Below are 20,202 nucleotides of genomic sequence, written 5' to 3' on the forward strand. Positions count from 1 at the left end.
TTACCCATTCTAGGAGGATAATGACAGCACCTCACTCTTAGGGTTGGTGTGAGGACTAATAGAGAAACCCAGGGAAAGTTCTCATCAGAGTGCAGGCACACAATAAAGTGCTCACTACATAGTAGTGATTATCACTATGAACACATTCATCTATTTACAAGACTCTGGCAGCCATTACTCAGATGATGATCCCCAAAACTATATGTTAAAAACAGTAACAAAACCACTAGGTTTCAGACCTTGAAGGGAGCCCAGGTGGCTATGACATACCTGTTACAGCTCACATCTGTCAGGTGTGGTAGAGATGGCATGGCATATCCCCAGAGAAGGAAACTGAGGCTCAGGGAGGTGAGGGCTCTGTCCAAGAAATGCTGGGCACATGTCTTCTGTGTGCCAGGCTTTGCGTGACCACATCACATGCCCTCCTGCAACAAGCCTGTGGGGAAGGTGCCTGCCTTAGAGGAGGCACACTTTCTGTATGTTTGAATGACATATGATTGAGGCTTAGAAAGGCAAAGTGACCCATCAAGTCAGAGCCATTAGGTGAGGGAGTGGGGATGGAGCCAGGCCTACTCATGTTCTGCTTATTTCCCAGGCTGTTCTACTGGGGCAAGTGTCTTGGTGCCAGGACACTAGTTGGGCCACCGCAGGCTCCACACTCATGCTCTCCCTGGTCTTCCACAGCAAGGGTTTGGGAACATTGATGGTGAATACTGGCTGGGCCTGGAAAACATTTACTGGCTGACGAACCAAGGCAACTACAAACTGCTGGTGACCATGGAAGACTGGTCCGGCCGCAAGGTCTTTGCAGAATATGCCAGCTTCCGTGTGGAGCCAGAGAGCGAGTATTACAAGCTGCGGCTGGGGCGCTACCATGGCAATGCAGGCGACTCCTTCACCTGGCACAATGGCAAGCAGTTCACCACCCTCGACAGAGACCATGATGTCTACACAGGTATGAAGAGTGGAGTCTAACCCAGGTTTTGGGTAGTGAAAAGAGGTCACCCAAAGCCAGAGCCCCTGACTTTAGGGTGTGGGTACAGGAAGGCTCAGGGCAATATGCTAAGCTGTCTGAACTTATTTCCTCCTCTTGCAGGGCCCTTCCACTGCCCACTACCCTTAGATCTCCTTTTCACAGTTGGGTCACAATGGCTTTTACAAAAAGGGAAACACAGAGATGTGTACAAATCACATGTACGAGGGCCACCTTGAGCCAGCAAAGACACTCTTGTGCCCTACTGTGCCCTCCTCACCTCTGTCTGAGGCACACAGCCCAGTGGACTCCAGGCCATATGCCCTGAGTTCTAAAGCTATGTCCTCAGCCCACTGCATAATTTCCTTGGGGGCTTCCACATCTGAAAGTAAGAATAATACCCACCCGCAGGACAGGGAGAAGGTTAGAGAGAAGGTACCTCAAGTGCCTTGTCTGGGACTTGGACTTGGCATACAGTGATAGCTCTATTTACAGTCACTGCTACTAACATGTAATGTAATGCAACACTGTAAGCAAGCTGCTAGAAGGAAACCAGACAGGAGAGATGATGATTTGTCTAAGACCATAAACCTCAAACCCGGGACTTTACTAAGAAGTCCTTATCAGATAAAAACAAGGGAGAACATGGAACATTATAAGATGCACAGACAGGGCCTGGCCCAAGGTGCAGACATCAGCCTCGCCCACAGTGGATGCCTCCCAAGGTCCCACACCACTTTCTTGAGACAGGGGCCTCTGGTGATGGATGGAGATGTTGGCAAAGTCAGGCCACCTGAGACTGGCACCACCTCCAGGCCAAGCCTGAGTCTGCTCCGCTGGGCAGGCCTGACCCCTCCTGCCCAGTCTCCTGTTTAGTCCTGGTCTCAACAAGTCCCCCCGCCTCTCACTGTGGAAGAGCCAGCTCTGCAGACTGTCCCAGAAATGACCTGTGCTTCAGGCAAGCCCTGACACCTATATACCAAGGTGGGGTGCCTCACTCCAGGTCCCCAAGGCAACTATACTCCCACACTCATGTGGACGCTTCTCCCAACATCGGGGGATAGGTAGGATGGGCTCTGTCCATCCTCACACCACACAGACGTCTCTGTGCACTCACTGACACTGAACTGACCCTGCTGGACGGGACCCCAACAAGGAGCAGGTCCTCACTCCATGGCAGAAGGTCTCCGGTTAGGGCTGCTGAGGCTTCCAGGACGGCTGGGCAGCAGGAGGGCCCTCAGTGCTTGTCAGACCCTGGGACACAATGGAGTGGCTGCTGCAGCACTTCTTGAGGGCCACCATGGGGAGCAGAGATAAGAGCATTCTATGACCTAAAACTCTCAGATGGGTTCCTGGCCCTGATGTGCGGCACAAACAGGACTCTGATTGTGGTGTGCTGAGGGCTCTCCCTGCTCCAAACATGCAGCACTGCCTCTTGGTGCCTGTGGCCTTGAGTCATGGCCCAGAAGGAGCCCCCCAAACTCTGGGAAACCTCAACTTTCTGCTTCAGACTGCCTGTGACCTCCTCGCCCCATCCCACAGCCTTGCCTCCATCAGGCCCTCCAACCCCAGTGGGTTTGGCAGCCCCTCCCTGAGGAAGAGGTCCCCTCTCAGGCTCCCCAACACAGCCCACGTTAACTGTGGCTCCTCTTGCTCCTTTTGCCTGGGGAGCAATGTCCCTGCACGCCTGCTCACACCTTGCCCACGCATCTCATTGTTCCGAACTGCTTGTCCTTGGCAGCAAAGCTCAGCATGATGTGATAATGCCAAGAGTTTCATGGAAATAGTCTCCTTTTATGAAATAACACAAAAAGTTATTTGGATGGAGTATAGGCTGGGGAAGAAAAGAGGGGTATTTCTTCTTAAATACTTCCTTTGTCAAAAGACTCTTGATCCAATACCTTCAACTCTTAAAAATTCCTGTGAAGGGGCCAGGGATTTAGCTCAGTGGGTCTGCCGCCTGCTTCAAAAGCAGAAGATCTGGAGTTCGATCCCCAGTACCAAAAAAAAAAAAAAAAAAATCCTGTGAAGAACTCCTTTCCCTCTCCCCCACACACTGCAGCCCATGTCCATTTTCTGCAGAACCTATGGTGTGGACTAGAGGCTGGGCTGAGAGTTAAACACTGGCCCTTATTTCATCCTCACAGTAGCCCATCCTATGCCTTAGGAATCTTTATCTTACCTTTACAGATAAGAATGCAGTGGCTTCGAGAGGTCAAGCCACTTGTCTGTACCTTTACAGCTAACTGAGCCCCGAAGGCAGGTCTGAGCAGGTGTAAAGCCTGGCTTTGACCTCTGCTGTAGAGGGTCCGTCTTTCCAGTGTTCTTGCTCTGAAGACCTCCCACAGAGGGTTTGGGGGAGACCCTAGCACCCTGCCCAGACACCTGCTCACTCTCTTCTCTCCTGCAGGAAACTGCGCTCACTACCAGAAGGGAGGCTGGTGGTATAATGCCTGTGCCCACTCCAACCTCAACGGGGTCTGGTACCGTGGGGGCCATTATCGAAGTCGCTACCAGGATGGGGTATACTGGGCTGAATTCCGAGGAGGATCTTACTCACTCAAGAAAGTGGTGATGATGATCCGGCCCAACCCTAACACCTTCCACTAAACCTGCTCCCCTCCTGACCTTGCGTGGCCATCTCCAGGAGCCCACCCCGGCCTTGCAGGCCCAGCACAACGAGCAACTCCTTGCCGGTTCTTCTCGGGGATGGGAGGACTAGGACCCTGGACTCTGTTTTCCCAAGTCACTGTGCCAGATAAAGGAACTGAACTCATACAGTGTTCTCTGTCCCTCCTACTGTTCTTCACACCAGAAAGCCCCTCATGTTTCTAGAACGGGACAAGACTGGTGACAACTTTGTTTAAAAGAAAATGAAGTCTCCACAATAAAAACACAACTGCAGACTATCCTTATAATACACAGTGTATGAGCCTCCCCTGTGCACTTAGGTGTATACCTCACGTGTATGCACTTAGACACACGTCCCTTGTGATATGTCCAGATACATACGTGGTTTGCCATATAAACCTATACATATTCTGTTCAATTCTCAGATGTTGAAGCTGTTGCTAACAGCTTTGCTCTTAGGAATAAAACATTTCCTTCATGCTATGTGACTTGAGCCTATGGGCAGATCACAGGCTGTGTAGCCCCAATTCACAGACTAATCCTTGGCCTGGCATTGGTGTACTTGGATTCTTCCAGAAGGTTTTACAAGGCTCATCTCTCACACAGGGGTTCCTTACAGCACCTCATCAAATTTCATAATCCCCTTTGCTCTTCATTTATATGCCTTCCCCATTCTCAGGACTCTTCGTCATCCCTCCACCCAGTTTACATTCATCCAGCACCTGTGCCTCTATCCCTGGCTGCTCACTGTAGTTTGAGGCACCTCTTCTCTTCCTACCTGTGTCTACCTTTTCTGCCACAGAAACTTTCTTTCCAGGCAAGATTTTTCCACCTCTGAGAAGGAAACAGGTCAGGCTTGGATTCTGGCTGGAAAGGGGGAGGCCAGACCAAAAGCTACAGCAGTGACCACATAGATTACGTATTTAGTTTTGTATCTTCCATTCATACTTTAGCTTCCACTTCATTTTAACCTCCACACAAATAGCAGCCTTCCTTGCCAGAGACACTCAGCTGAAGCAAAGTTAATGCCAGAGCATAGGGGCCCCAAGATGGCTACAGACTAGAGATCCCACCAAAGGCAAATCCAAGCCTGTACCTCATCCATGAACTACACTTTCTTGGAGGACAGGGCCACACACAGAACTGGCTGCTTCTCAAGAATTACTGGATCACTGGGCCTCCAAATCCCTTGGTTGGTGCTCTGCATCACAGCAAGCTTCCTAAGTCCTGTTTGGCTCCACAATGCCAAGATGACGGCCAGTCCAGGGGCAAGAGATGAGTCAGGAGGGGGAGACCCTCCAGGTGGGCACATAGGTCAGGCCTGCAAGGTGAGGGACATTTGGTACTGTCCATGTCTGGGTGCGAGACTGTTACCTCAGCATTTCTCACAAGTGTACCATGTAGCATGTTTTGTGTATATAAAAGGGAGGGTTTTTTTAATATATTCCCAGATTATCCTTGTAATGACATGAATCTGCAATAAAAGCCATCAGTGCTATGTAGATGGATCTGCACAGTGTGTCGTTTCAGAATGCTTTCCTGGGGCCTCCCAGATCAAAGTCTCTTTAAGTAAAAGCAGGAGATTCAGCACGGGGCACACACCCAAACTGTTCAGAGCGCACTTTCCCCGTGTGGCTCCCAACTGCTCCCTCAGGAGTCCTTGCCGATCACCCATCTTGGGTCCAAGCCCCAAAGTAGAGAGCTCTAGAGAGTCAAACTGGACACCGTGAAGCAACCCTTTTTATAAACCTCTTGGGAGCCATACGAAAGCAGACCAGGACACCAGTGCTTTCCTCCAAGCTCCTCTCCAGCACCCAAAGCTGAGACTTGTCAAACCACACCCTGGCTGTATGGAACGAGAAGAAAGAGGCTCTAAGAAACGTGGAACCCATTCTCCCTCTAGTAAGACAGGACGAGGTCAGGTTACCAGGCAACAGACGATGGAACAGGAACCTGGGAGATGGGGGCTGTGCTCAGGGCCCTGAGCTTGGGTATCAGGCTGTTCCCTCACCAGCAAACACAATCCGTCAGCATTGGGGGTCTGATCAGGCCAGATCAACTGTATTCCTCTTCTTCCATCCCAGCCAGTGACATTTTAAAGCCTACAATCAGGAGTTTTACTGATATTGGGTTCTCCAGGTGTGCACATTTGTCACCCATATGAGAGTCAACAAGGCCTGGACTTCCTCCTGCCCCAGCCAAAGCCCCATGTCCTGGGTTTGGACACTGAACAAAGCCCCCACCCCCAAAATTTCAGCAAGACTGAAAGAGAAACTTTCAAATTGCTGAAAGGAATGGTAATTGGAGTCCATCATGCTTAAGAGTCCACAGATACTCTGGGGGCTCAAGGGGTCTTCCCAAACTCCCAGATCATCTCATCCCATCTCAGTCTTATTAACCCTTGTAGGAAGAGAAATCCAGCTAGATTAACTACATTAACTAGATTAAGCAAAATGGTTATATTTTAAGAGCAACAGATATAAAAAGGTACTCTTTCTCTCTCAGTTTTACTTGAGACTCTGAAGGTTAAGGACAGAATATTAGACACCAAGGATTCTACATTCCAGAGCAAGGTAAAGACCTTCTCTGCAAATGGGATGGCTCCAAACTGGCTCGCAGCATCACCCACCAGATACCTGGGTAAGAAGTGCAGGGGAAAGACCCTAGGGATGGAAGAGAATGCGATATCCTTCTAGGTCTTCCACTACTACAGGTGGGTAGGGGTCCTCTTCACCTCAAATCAAGTGAGAGAGGCATCCAAGGATTGATCCCTCCCAGAGCATGGCATGGGTGAGCATGGGTACCTCTGTCTGCTGTGGAGCCCAATTCTAAGGCCCAGACCTCCAAGCTCCTGGAGTGGGAGATGCTGGAAACTCAACTCAAGGGCCAGGGAGCTCAATGGACAGGTCAGGGAGGCAGAGGGATTGGCTGGGATCCAGTGAAGAAGCTGACCTTGTGCCCTCGCTGGCCCCAGGTCTCTAAGGCCAGTTGGCTTTAGGAGTCCAGACTTCCTGGAATCAAGGCGGCATTGTTAGAAGGGCTGGGCTTTGTCATGTCTGACACCAGGAAGACTTCTTAGCCTCAACTGGGAAAAGAATTATCCACAGAGCAGGCTGAAGAGGACACTGGAGGAAAAATAAGAGTGGTTTCTTGTTACACTTGATGGCTTCCAGCTCATTTTATAAGCTGGTTACATAAGGACATAAGGTATCGCCCCAAGTCCATTGGCAGGGACACAGCAGGTCCTTACAAGGGCTAGGAACCAGAAACTGCCTTGAACTCCGTCAAGAAGCAAGGCAGCATCCCAGCATCCTTCCTGGCTCCTTTCCTCTCCTCTTCCTGCAGGGTTTTTCTTGTGTTTCTCAGTGTTTATTCATTCTCACTGCTTGTCCCAGCACATGGCACCAGACAGCCATCCTGGGCTCACTGTCCTCCTGATTTCAGTAGTACACTTTACATTCCCTGCTAATTCCCAGGCAGAGGATCCAACTGATTGGCCAGGCTGGGTGTCCACCCTGATCCTATGGGCCTAGCAGTAGAGCCGCGTGAAATGAACACTGCTGCTGAGGGGCAACGCTGGGCAAGAGGCAGGGGAGGTTGCCAGGTTCCCAAAGAAGTAGGGAATAGGGCCAGGGATTTAGCTCAGTGGTTCTGCCACCTGCCTCGCAAGCGCAAGGTCCAGAGTTCGATCCCTGGTACCAAAAACAAAAAACAAAAAACCAGAATCCAAAGAAGTAGGGATTACAGACCTGGTCTCTATCCAATAAGGTTATCACTGGCGTCCCATCCTGTCTGGGGACCAAACTTTACCAGCTAGATGGATTCCATCTCATTACTCATCAGTGAGGTCCTATTCCCCAGCTCCTCCCCTGCTGACTCCTGCCTTCTTCCCAAAAGTACACACCAACCCATCTAGCCTGGCTGGGTCACTAAACATGACACCTGGATATGCCCTGATGGGCCTTTTCCTACCTTCCTGGGCATGCTGGACTTCTCAACAATCTCTCTGCATGCAAGGGGCACCAAGATCCCCACTGCAGGGGACTTCCTTGCTATATTTTGCTCTGCCTAACACTAATACCATCTACCATCTATTGGGTGCTTTCCACATACGAGGCAGCATACATGTCTCAATTCTTACAACAGCCCTTTGAGATAGGTTCTATGAGGACCCTTTCAACACAAGAAAACCAAGGCTCAAAAATATAAGTGACTTTCCCAGGAACAGGCAGCCTGAGACACTGGGAACTTAACTCAAGTTGGTCCAATTCCTCTGTTCCTGCCTTACCATACACAAGGAGGAGTTGAAACCACTAGAGTTCCCATCTCACCCATCATCACTCAGCATTGCATCTGAGACCAATGCTGGTATGCAGCCTACTGCTCAGAGACCGGACAGCCTGCACATCTGTGCAGAACAGCTGGATGTCAGGAAGCCAGTACCTGGCTGTTTGCCCAATTTGCCTCAGCACAATGGACACAGAGTAACAGGGGACAGTGATGGAGAATATTTCACAGCTTCTGGGGACTTCTACCCTTTGCCAGGGCCAACACCAGTGGCCCCTGCCTTTTTCTTCTTCTTCCTATGGGACAGAAACCCACTTGATCTACAACCTACAGGCTTAGCATCTCCTGTCTTCAGCACTCAGAGTGTCCCACTTCGGGGACACCCAAACTGTGTGTCAGTTCTTCCTGGCCCCAGTCCTAGTCTATACTGTCTGGTAACTGCGTCATGGGTGTGGCGGCTCATGCCACATTCCCACACCTCCAGGACTGGGACATGCTAACCCTAGTCTCTCTCAGATCCCAGAGTTAGACCAGAGCCAGCCCTTGCCTGGGATTCCATCCCTTGTGGACACAGGTGTTGGTGCCAACCATCCCTGAGACATTCAGGTATCCTCTCTCTCCTGTCCTGGGTATCCTGGGTCAGCGGAGTCCACACATGGCAGCCCAGACTTGGATTATACCTCCCATCTGCATAGCCTCCCAAAGCACTTCCACATGCGGCCCCTCCTGGATGGGCGGCCATCTGGCTGTCCCATGCCCTGTTCACTGATGGTCATGATGAATCTGGCTTGGTGGGCTGGTCAAGGGCTGCTCCCTTCCCTTCTAAAGCTAAGGCACATCTCAGAATGGGAAGAGGGCTCCTTGACCACATTTGCCCTGAGCTTTAGTGCAGTGGGGTATACCCAGAGCCTCCTGGAAGCACTCTTGTGGAGGGAATGGAATTAGAATTCCCTTCTAAAGCCATGTGATGACGGGGCCTACACCCCAATCATCTCGAGGAAAGGATTAGAAAAGCATGCGGCCTCCTCGAAGCCCAGGACACTGAGCAGGTCCCAGGCACATGTGGTCAGCCTCTTCCTCCCAAGAAACCAAAGCCAGGCAGCTTTTCCTCATAGATCAAGTCAGTGCATGCTGTGCTGGGGAAACGGAGTGGGATCCGGACTGATACTCAGGAAGCAGAGGCGGAGGCAGAGAGCGACTGATCAGTTGGGTGGGAAGCCTGAAGGCCTGGCTGGCTGACCCAGAACCTGAGAGAACTGACAAGTAGAGAACTGTATGTTTGAAAGACACCATCTTTCACCTGTCACTTTAGTATAAATAAAAGATGACTGGCAATATCTGGCATAGGGAGAATGAGAAAATAGCCATGCCCACAGTGTGGGTGGAAGGCAGAAGCAGCCTTCTCAGCAGCTTCCCAGCATGGCTACGGGAAAGTCACAGTGTGCCCTAGCAGCTCCACATCTAGCATGCCTGTTTCAGAATGCTGATGGGTGAATATAGATACAAGTGGAAGGCTGTTTCCCACTCTGCCATCTGTAAAAGGGAGAAACCACCTCAGTGATTATCAGTTAGGGCACAGCTACACACATCAGCATGCACCCAGCAATACTCAGCAAATCACCCAGGCATCTGTGCATGCCACAGAGCCACCAGAAAGAATGAGGGAGTTTCACATTTGCTGCCACTGAATAAGATCTGTGACATTTTCAGTTGGAAAGAAAGCAGGGTACAGAACAATACGTATAAGATGCTCCCATTTTGGCTAAAAACGAGACAGTGCTGCCCTCTCCCATCTACAGCACATTGCTTATGGGTGTGGATGAGAACGTCTGAAACTGCATGTGTGCCAGCTGCTAGTGGTGGGTGCCTCTGGGCAGGTGCAGAAGAAGAATATGACTTTTACTTTTTACTTTATAGATGACTTTCTTAGTGTGAATGATCTTTATCAATGTGTTGTTTTGGTAATTTTTAAAATTTGTTTAAAGAATGAGTGAGTACCTAATGCCATTCCTGGGCATAGCCTTTCTGGGTGTAACATGGACCAGACTCCTCCTTGCCCCTGCAAAGGCACTGGGGGCCTCTGCAGACCAGCACACACTGCAGCCCAGGGCCCAGGATGCACTCAGTCAGAGAGCCACAGCTGTTCTGAAGATGGCCTTCCAGGCCCTAATCAGTGCTCCTTGTTCCTTACAGAGCTGCAGCAGCTCACTGCCTCTCAAAGTGGCAAACATCTCCTCAACCTATAGAATTTCCCTCCTCAAAATCAGCTTTTTTTTTTTGGTACCGGGGATCGAACTTGGGTCCTTGCACTTGCACAGCAGGCAGCAAAGCCACTGAGCTAAATCCCTGGCCCCAAAATCAGCTTTTGAGGGCGAGGGATGTAGCTCAGCGGCACAGCATCTGACTGGCAAGTGTGAGGTCCTGAATTTGCTCTGCAGTACCAAGAAAAGAAAAAGAAAAGAAAAAAATCAGCTTTTGAGAGGGGCCTTGTGTTTCCTGTTGCCTCTCGGGGTCAATCTTACAGTCTCCTGCACATGGAGTGACAGTGGATTTTGTCCCAGTATAGACTGGGCAACAGAGGACAGTCAGTACGGGGTAGTGATAAAGGCTGCACAATGTACTAGCTATCTATCCATTGCTACATGACAAATACCCCCAGACTGGCAGTACATATTATCTCATCGGTTCTGTGGATCAGGAATTTGGGTGTGTCTTAAGTGGGTGTCTCTGGCTCAAGGCTTCTTTTGAGAGTTCAGTCAAACTGCTAGCTGAGGCTGTGGTCTTATCTGAAAGCTCTGACTTTTAGGCAGAACCTATTATCAAACTCCCTCTGTGGTTGTCGGGAGGCCTTGGTCCCTTGCCACATGGGCTTTTCCATAGAGCTGCCAAGCACATAGCAGCCGGATGCTCCCAGGATGAGAGACGCACGAGAGAGTAAGAAAAATCAAGTATTCAACATAGAAAAGAAGTTACTCTTAATATGAATTTTATTTATACTTGGTAGCTTTGAAATAAATATAGTGACTCAGAGGAAGGAGGGTTGGGAAGATTAAATGAGATAATGTACAGAAAGTGCCTGTCACATGGTAAAAGAATAAACATGAGCCGGGGATTTAGCTCAGTGGTTTGGCCACCTGCTGTGTAAGCGCAAGGACCCGAGTTCAATCCCCGGTACCAAAAAAAGAATAAACATGAGTTGTTGAAATTATTAGTTTCTAAATACAGATCTAGGCTAAAAAAAAAGTCAGAGAAAGCAGGCATCCTAATGAGAACACAGATTTCTGCTACAAAATCACACTTTCTCTTGCACACAAAGGACTTTTGCCCTTATCTCCTGGGGTGGTGGGTAGGGTATCGGACAAAACCTGATCTAGAGAAGAACTGATGGCTGGTTCTTCCTTCCATACTCCAGGAGGACAAGGGAACAAGGTACTCTGAGCAGCTCTGAGCAGCAAGGCGTGCAGGAAGTCAACCTGCCCCTGAGGGCTCCCTTCCTGACCTTCATGTTTTCCTCCCACTGTTTATCACCATGGAGACAGATGTTGAAGGAGGATGTACTAGTTAAGGCTGGGCAGCACCCCAGCTGAAAGCATGAAGTCTTGAGTTAAACTTGGTATCTGCCTGGCCTATGATGTTGGGTAAGTCAAAAGTCAAATTGTGGGGTTTTTGGGGGGTTCATTAAATGAGGGGTTTTAATGAAATCCATTGGCCTTTTGTAAGAGCTGAGAAAGACTACAAAGTCCTACAGAAAATCCCAAGAATCTTTTCCCTTCTGGAAGGGAGAGATTTGGAACAATATGTAGCTAAGCACTCTACAAAACAATGAAAAAGGTTTCCTGCACTTTGGATGGGAGAGTCTTTCAGCTCTTCCTGATGATTGAGAATCATGTTTGAGCTTGGTGTCAGAGGGAAGCTTTTTCCTACTTGGTGAATCCAAGAGAGGGGGGAAACTTGACAAAGGCCCCCAGAGGAGGGGGAGGCAGCACTTTGGCCCTGCAGCATGTGCCGATCAGGGCAGAGAAGGGGGACATGGCCATGACTCCAGAGAGGGGCATATCAGGATCCAAGCTTAGGCTTTTCTTTGTGACATCCCCTTACACATCCCCAAGCCTTGCTGCCCACGTGAGGAAAAAGCCTGGCTCCACATGGGGCAAGCTGAAGAGCCTAACTGGGAAAGCAGGAGGCACCCAGCAACAAGTAGGAAGGAGTTGTGGAGCAAACGAGTGTTCCCGGGGGAATCCTTGGAAACATGTGGGGTGGGGACTGAAAAAAGGCTGGATTTCCTGCACGTGGAAAGGAATTTTTTCAGCTGGACATTAAAGGAAAGGACTACCCTAAGTGCTGGCCACCATGAGGTCAGCTGGATAACATGATTGCTATTCTTGACATGACTGCTGTCAGATTTTGTCCGGGGTTGGCAGCCCCCAGAGGGCAACAGCCTTTTAGTCGCACGTCTCAGGAAGCAGAAGCTCTGTGACATCAGTCTGCTCCACCCGTCCTGCATTTGCTCTTTCACCTCTGCTTTGAGACAACACAGCTCAAATGCACATGTGGGTCCTCCAAGCCTAAGTGCCTGTGAGTCTCCATCAGGTATAAAGGCTGTGCTTACAGACAGCTGTCTCAAGTCTTTCCAAGGCTTTGCCCTAAAATTAACTATTTGTAAAGGCCTTCCCCTACCCCGGAGCACTTTCTGCACCACACTGACTCATCACAGGCTTATACATGATCCTCTAATTGGTCTCCCTCCTCCAGCAGGACCTTCTGGAAGCCACTCATTGTGCTACGGCCAAGATGATGCACGCTAAATGCAAATCCAATCCAGTCGTACCCTTGCATGGTTACCTACTGGGCTGTCAGGACACAGCCTGAGCTCCCCACTCCCTGTGTCTCCTCAGCGATCTGCCCTTCCCTTCCACTCCAGCTGCTTCTCATGACACCCTCCCCCTCATCCTTCACTCTCCAGCCAGTTTTTCTAACAAACATGTTTTCCCAACTTCAGGGCGCTTGTACAAGCTATCATCTTTGTCGGGGCTGCTCACCTCCCCACCTCTACACTCTGTTTGTTCATCCTTCCTGGTGACCCCACATGGGGTGGGGTGCATCTCTATGTGTTCCTTTGCCTCTCCCTTCAAAATGCTCAGCTTGCTTCTAGTTTCTTCTTCCTCACTGGTGCTCAGGGGTAGACTGTGAGCTAGGAATATCACAGGTGACAGTAACACCACATCAGCCTTACAGGGAGCCTGGCACCTGCTGCCCTCGGGCTCGGGGTGGGAGTCCCTCACTCACTTTACTGTTATGGGGGTCTGGGGCATCAGAGTTACACACTTCTTTTTGACCATGGTCACTTCTTTCTGAGGGTTCTTCTAGGTATCTGACAGTTTAGCCCTGTGTGATTTATACTCAAACAACTTGCCCTTGTTTTTAAACTTCAAAATTTGTCTTTGAAAATAAAGGCTTACTTTTTTAAAAATTGGAAAGGTTTGCTTGTGTGAAGAAATAGCTTAGGTTCTCGAAGTTTACTTCTCATATTAGAGGTCTGGGTATGTTTACCAAGAATGTCTAAATGTTTTGTTACTACTCAGAACCATCAAGACGCCTAATTTTTTGTTCCCTGAGAGATCACAATTTTCCACACTGCTATGGTATTTTTAGAGTCAGCTCTAAAGCATTTAAAATCCATCACATTCCCAATTTTATATCGTGATTTCCTGGAAGAAACAATTAAGTAGTGAAAGGCAAACATCCCCTAAATCAATACAGCTATTTAGAAGGCAGTGGTGAAGCCGCCCTCAGAAACTCTTTGCCTGCTTTTGTATCATTTCAGTAAGGGTTAGGTATTTAATTAGCTGCAAATAGTTGGCCTACTTCCCATTACCAGTTTCACTTTGAAGTAATGTGGACAAAACTGTTTGATTCAAAGTCTTAGGTTTTAAAGATAATAAGTTTTTCCTCAGTGTTTTTAAAATTATGTTTCACAAAGATCTCAGGACACCAAGATGCAGCCAATTGGTTCTAAAATGTGCAACGAAGGAGTCAGAGTACACACCCACACGGCAGTTAGGAATGATGGCTAGCACTCCACCAGGGCATCTTTACGTGGAGAACAGACAGGAACCTAGTTAGCATAAAACCTTCCACAGAGGCATAAGAGAACTGTTACAAAAATGAAAGCCACATTTGCTGTTAGAGGTAAACAACAGCCCAAGCAGCATACAGTCTCGAGCTATAGAACCGTCAAAGCAGCTTGAAATACAAGGGACCTAATGCTCCTCCCACCCCAGCAAGAAAAGACCCACACCGAGACTTTGCCAGGGGAAAAACAAATAGTTTCAGACATTTTTTCCTATATTGTACTTTCCAGGAATTATGTAACTATTCCTCTTTAGATAAACAAAATTTATCCCCGGGACAGGTTGGGTTTTCAGGAGGAATCCGATACTGAATCCACAGCCTAGGTTTGGGCAGGTCTGTCTGCAGCATTCGGAGGGGTAGCTGGAGCCCAGGGCCCCTCATCCCACAGATGCCCCCACTAACCCTCAGAAGGAGATCCTGCTTCATGATTTTCAATGCAAACTGCAGAGCTTGGGTGGTAAAACCTCACAAACTGTCCTGGGAACAGAAAGCAGTGAGAGTCAGTACCTCCAGCTCATCCCCCAACTTGTCAGGGTCATTTAGGGGCACTAGGAGAAACGCAGTCCAGTTGGCTTGGAGAGAGGGGAATCATCACAAGGCTGAAGAGCCAGACGTTGCAGCAGCTCCCTGGCAGGAAGGCTGTGTGGGAGAACAGGGCCTGTAGGGACTAATGGGAAGCACCTGCCAGGAAGAGGCACCAGAGATGAGGTGATCAGAACAAGGAGGGATGCATCCGTCCAGACACTGTGAGGGACAAGGGGCCCAAAGGCTGATGCAGGCTAACAAACGACATTAGATGCCCAAGACAGCACTGCATCACAAAAAACAGTGGAGATGTTCATTTATTTTGCATAGTGCCAGTGCCAATACAGTTACAAATGGCACAGGAAATACAGGTGGTAGGAGAGGGGTGAAAAAGTAATGACCTGAACAGTGGAGACAGGAAGTCAGGAGAGGGCAGTGTCAAGAGCTTAGGGCTTAGAGCCAGACCATCTGGGTCCAGTCCTGGCTCTGCCACTTTGCAGTTAACATGACCCCAGGCAACCTCTCAGTGCCTGGGCTATTGTGAACATTCAATGAGATAATGCATTCAAATGCCCAGCCAAGTGCAAGACAGAGAAAGGGAGAGCAGATAATGCACAGCAGCTCTCAGGATCATTCCTCTTAGAGAAAAGAGGCCTCCTCCACCATCCTGGAGCACCACCACTAGTTGAACCAGTGCTGGGCCCCGGCTACCCTCACTCTTGTATCGTAAATCCCATCTCTCACTTAGCCTCACCCAGAGTGGGAATGGACTTGGGAGCTGTACACATCAACATGCCCTTCCAAGGTAGGGATCTGCCAGCCACCACGTGGAAAGATACTATAGTTTATGGCAAGTGGGAAGAAGAGAACAAAGAAAGCATGAAAAAAAGAAAGCACAGAATGGCATTCAATTCAATTATATGGCATAAGACTAAACAGGTGTGTAAGAAGTACATCCCCTACAAAAAGGCAGTCTCTTAAGACTGAGTTCAACTGAATTCTATTTGCAGGGATCACGCCTAAAACAAAGAAACTTAAAATATTAAAATCTAAAATGCAGTCAAAGATTTATAAAATAAATGCAAATGAAAAATAAAATAAGTGTCACACGATTTATATCAAGGAAGTCAAAGCAAGTCACAAGCTGGAACCAAGTTTTTTTGGAGACAGGGTCTCACTTCTGTGGTCCAGGCTGGCCTCGAACTCACAGCAATCCTCCTGCCTCAGCCTCCTGAATGCTAGGATTATAGGCACACGCCACCATGCCCAGCTTTTGGAACCAAGTTTGTTTGAGGGACACTTCACAATGAATCTACAGCTGTTATAGATTCTTATCTAACAAATGCACAAGGCAGAAACTACTAAACATACAAAGGGACTTGAACATCTAGTTTTGTTCTTGATAGACCAAGTTGTCAAAATTTAATAATTTGAATACCATAATACAATTATAAGAATAATTTGAGAAATTATACCTTCTTTTCTGGGACCCATGAAACATTTATAAAAATTGATTATAAAAATCTCAAATATTTTTTAAAAGCTAGATAATATACATGTCACATATTATAAACCAATGTAAAAACACTGCAACTTAAAAAAAAGGCATTCATAGCAGTGGCTATTATTTATAATGGCCAAATAGTGAAAACAACTCAAATGTCCACCAAATGAATGGATAAATAAAATGCAGTGTATCTCTATACAATGGGTTACCATTTGGCAATAAGAAAGAACCAAGTGGGCTGGGGATTTAGATCAGTGGTTCCGCCACCTGCCTCGCAAGTGGAAGGTTGGGAGTTCGATCCCTGGTACCAAAAAAAGAAAGAATCAGATACTGATCCTATTCCAATATGGGTGGCTTTTGAAAAGAGGGGGTGCTGAAAGAAGGAAGGTAGCCATGAAAGACAACAGGCATGATTCAATTTATATAAAATTTCTAGAATAGGCAAATCTCTGAAGGCAGAAAGTAGATTAGTGGTTGCTTAGGAGCTGAGCATGGGAGGAGGGTGACCAGAGGGAAATGGGAGTGATCATTAATGGATTAAGGGATTTCTTTTTAGAGTGATAAAAATGCTTTAAAAATGACTGTGCTAATGGCTACATCTTTTGTGAATATACTAAAAAAAAGCTGAATGGTACACTTTAAATGCATTACATAGTAATTATTTCAATGAAGCTGCTAGAAAAATATCCAAAGATCTTGATAATTAAAAAAACCACTAATACTTGAATAAAAGAAAAATTGAAGCTATAACTACAGAATATTTTAAAAATCACTGAGAATATTATACATCAAAACATGTAGGATGCCCAAAAGAAGCAATTGGAGGATATTTTAATGACTTAACTGTTTCCATAGTATAAAATTATACATAACTCTTATAAAGGTGAATTTCTTTTATGTGTCACTAAGAAACAATGTGCCAGTGAAGCAATGTTACAATGCTTTATCATCAATTTAAAGATACATCCTGTGTTAAATGTATAGATTGATAAAATACAATGTATTAAAATTAGAAAATAGTGTGCCTGATGAATAAGTCTAAAATCTAATTTTTTGGAAAAACCAACAGATAAACTTCTAGCAAGGCAAATTTTTAAAAAAGAAAACACAAAAATATAAACTATTAGGAACACAAAAGCAAATATAACCATATATACATAGAGGCTCAAATTTATAAAATGATTCAGTGTAATACACCATGGTTAAAAAATGAAATGGAACATGAGCACGGTGACACACATCTATAACCCCAGCACCCTGGGAGGCAGAGGCAGGAGGATTGCAAGTTTGAGCCCAGCCTGAGCAACTTAGTGACTTAGTGACTTAGTAAGACCTTGACTCAAAATTTAAAAAATATTTTTTAAAGGGTTGAGGAGATAGCTCAGTGTAAAGGCCCTGGGCTCAATGCCTGGTACTGCATGTACACAGACACACGCACACACACACACACACACACACACACACACACACACAATTCTACACTAATAATTTTGAAAACTTGGATCAAATAGATGATATCCTACTAAAATCTAAATTTTCCAAGCTGGCTTTGAAAGAATTAGAAAATCTAATTATTTTAGATTAGAAAATCTAAAAATGCTCATGGAAGATATTTTAAAAGATACCAAAGATATATCTCAAAAACATTGTACTGGATCCCTGAAAATACCAGGTAGCACTTCTATAAAACCTTAGTTTACATTATCATTAAAACCTCAGTTTATACTTTTTCCTAAAATTAGCATAATACCAAAGCCCAAAACACAGGAAGCACTTTTCACCCATCAAATTGGCAATGATTTAAAGATTTAAAAAGGAGAAGAAAGAAAAAAGACAGAAAAATGTACAGTAGGAGGTAACTTCATCACTTTCTAATAAATGTGTAAGTTAACCTCTCTGGAGAGCATTTTGAAAAGATACATAAAAAGGCTTATATTTTTGCATATGTTTTGACTCAGTGATCACACATGTAGGAATTTATTGCAAAGTAATATTCATAACCATACATAGAAGTTCTTGCAATAAAGATGTTCATTGTAAAACATACAGACAACTTAAATAGTATAGAAATGTGGATAACAACACTAGGTTTCCAAGATAGAGTAAACATGTTTATATATGTCTAAATAAATAAGATATGAATAAAGTATCTTTAAGTAGGATAATTAATAATATTAACTTTCTTCTCCTAATTCCATACAGTGAACCCACATTATTTTCTAACAGAAAAATTAATAATTATTATTCTAATTGTTTGTACAAATCTTATGAAATGCACTAACAGTGCCCAGAGAAGAAGGACAAAGGGTTTGTGCCAGGTTCCGCCAGTTCAGGAGGATGTGAATGTGGATGAACCACTGTAACTGCGATCTGCCTGGGCTGCAGCTGGGAGCCTGGAATTCACACATCACACATATAAGAGGCAGAACACTGCTCTTTCTTCCCCTCCTTGAGTTCTCATCCCTGGGAAATATCAACAAGCCAGTTCCAACCCAAGGAGCCAAGCAATTGCCTCTTTATCGATGACCCTTGCTGCTTCCTGGAAAATTCTCAACTAGAAACTAAAAATTACCCTATTTGGCACTGATCATGTTAAAAAAACAAAAAAGTACATTCAGACTCCTACCTAGATAGGGAATACTGGGCACCATCTTCAGGCTTCGGATATATTCCCGAGTCCGCTTGTAATTATCCTCTTTGGACATCAGGTAGTCCAATTTCTCAAAGGTGGTCTTGTCTTTTCGATTCAAAAGCTGGAATGAGAAGAAATTACAGAGTATGAGAGAGAAAAGAAGTAAACCAGATAACGCTAGAGGGAGAGAATAGCTGTAGACGAAGAACAGAGGGAAACATCCTAAACGGCATGTCTATGGTGTGTTGTAGACTCAACAAAAGATTTTTAAAGGCTGTTTCATGTAGAGATGGAAAACTGCACAGCCTTGGTCTTGTTTTAAGAGAATTTCACACCTGGAGGGTACTCCTGAATCACCTACCCCACAGTGCTACATGATGCCAGAACCCCTAGCAAAAAAAAACACTGATCTCTGTGCTACAGAGACCCTACAATAGCAAGGGGCTGTGACAGTAAATTCTTCCGGGTAACCTGAAAAATTATTTCATGGCTACCCCAAGTCTCTTTCCCTAAATCGCAGTTACCTTCTCTCCCCTCACCATCTCCATGACAGATGACTCTGGGAACTTGCATACAACTCACAACTCACGTGCCACATAGAGTTCCAGGAGAGCCAGGATGGCAACCCAGGCTATTTCTTCCAGATTCCCTGGCATCTTCCTGTGTTATATTCACAGGGTACCTTCTTGGAAGGAAGAGTAGAGATCTGAATTCCTGTTGTTCAGGATTAAGATCTCATGTTGTGGTCACCCTGCATGTCCCAAGTCAAGGCCCAGTGCAATAAGACTCCTTAAATACAATGACTTTGAGGAAAGGAGTCTAGGTTGGGAGGCCTGGCTTGAAAAGAATGGCTGGGAAAAGCTTGAAAAGAAATGTTTCCTCGGGAGGGCTGGCTTTGGCATAGCATGTGGTTAATGCTGGGAGTTCCCTCAAGTCCAGCAGCCAGGGTCTAGAGCTTCTGGAATTAGAAATCAATGGGTAAGTCCGGAGTATAAATAGAGCAGGCCTCTGGCCTGGAGCATCCATGGCCAAGCTTGGTGTTGAGACCCCCAATGGCTCATGCAAAGACCTGGACCAACAGACCTGCCAGTGTTCACCAGCCCTACATGCAGCAGAGTAGGGGAATGCTGACTGCCCAGCACCAGGGGAGCAGTGCAGCTCCCAGGTCTTGAGTCTGTGAATCCCAGGCCATGTCTGCTACATCAAGAAGCCCCAAGCTATGTGGGGTAGGCCCTGCCAATTCCTTCCTAGAAGATGCAGCCATGAGACGGGCCACTGAACATAAGTAGTGACAGCCCAAACTTCAGGGAGGAGAGACAAGAGATAAGCTGAAAGAAAGGTTCCAGTGCTAAAGAAGTTGGAAAATAAAGAACAAGCCGTTCTTCTCCCACTGAGAAATTCAGGATACATCAGGGTGGGGACCCTTATACAGATGCTAGGAATAACAGCTGCTTAACTGACTTGCTAACTTGAGGCTGTTATTCATTAGAGTTAACAAATGGACAGGAAGTAACA

At 46.6% G+C, this 20,202-nt stretch overlaps 2 protein-coding genes across 32 annotated transcripts in view; one reads left to right on the forward strand and one right to left on the reverse strand.

Moving 5' to 3' along the window:
* Positions 1-5,112, forward strand: part of Angptl2 (angiopoietin like 2) — a 33,510-nt gene extending 28,398 nt beyond the window's left edge. The window contains exons 4-5 of the mRNA XM_004849341.4: positions 685-955; positions 3,384-5,112. Coding sequence (XP_004849398.1) covers positions 685-955; positions 3,384-3,583 — 471 coding nt within the window. The 3' untranslated portion in view covers positions 3,584-5,112. The remainder of the gene's footprint in view (positions 1-684; positions 956-3,383) is intronic.
* Ralgps1 (Ral GEF with PH domain and SH3 binding motif 1) overlaps positions 1-20,202 on the reverse strand; it is a 262,738-nt gene that overhangs the window by 113,590 nt on the left and 128,946 nt on the right. For all 31 annotated transcript variants that reach the window (XR_015439737.1, XR_015439736.1, XM_087182747.1 and 28 more), the window contains one exon: positions 18,682-18,808. Coding sequence is in view for 29 of the 31 variants with exons in the window: in XM_087182747.1 (XP_087038873.1) it covers positions 18,682-18,808 (127 nt within the window). In the remaining 2 variants the exon portion in view is untranslated. The remainder of the gene's footprint in view (positions 1-18,681; positions 18,809-20,202) is intronic.

This window comes from Heterocephalus glaber, unplaced genomic scaffold (genome assembly GCF_053883595.1).
Source record: "Heterocephalus glaber isolate CG9 unplaced genomic scaffold, H.glaber_assembly_v1.0 deba00001479, whole genome shotgun sequence".
NCBI classification, from domain to species: Eukaryota; Metazoa; Chordata; class Mammalia; order Rodentia; family Bathyergidae; genus Heterocephalus; species Heterocephalus glaber.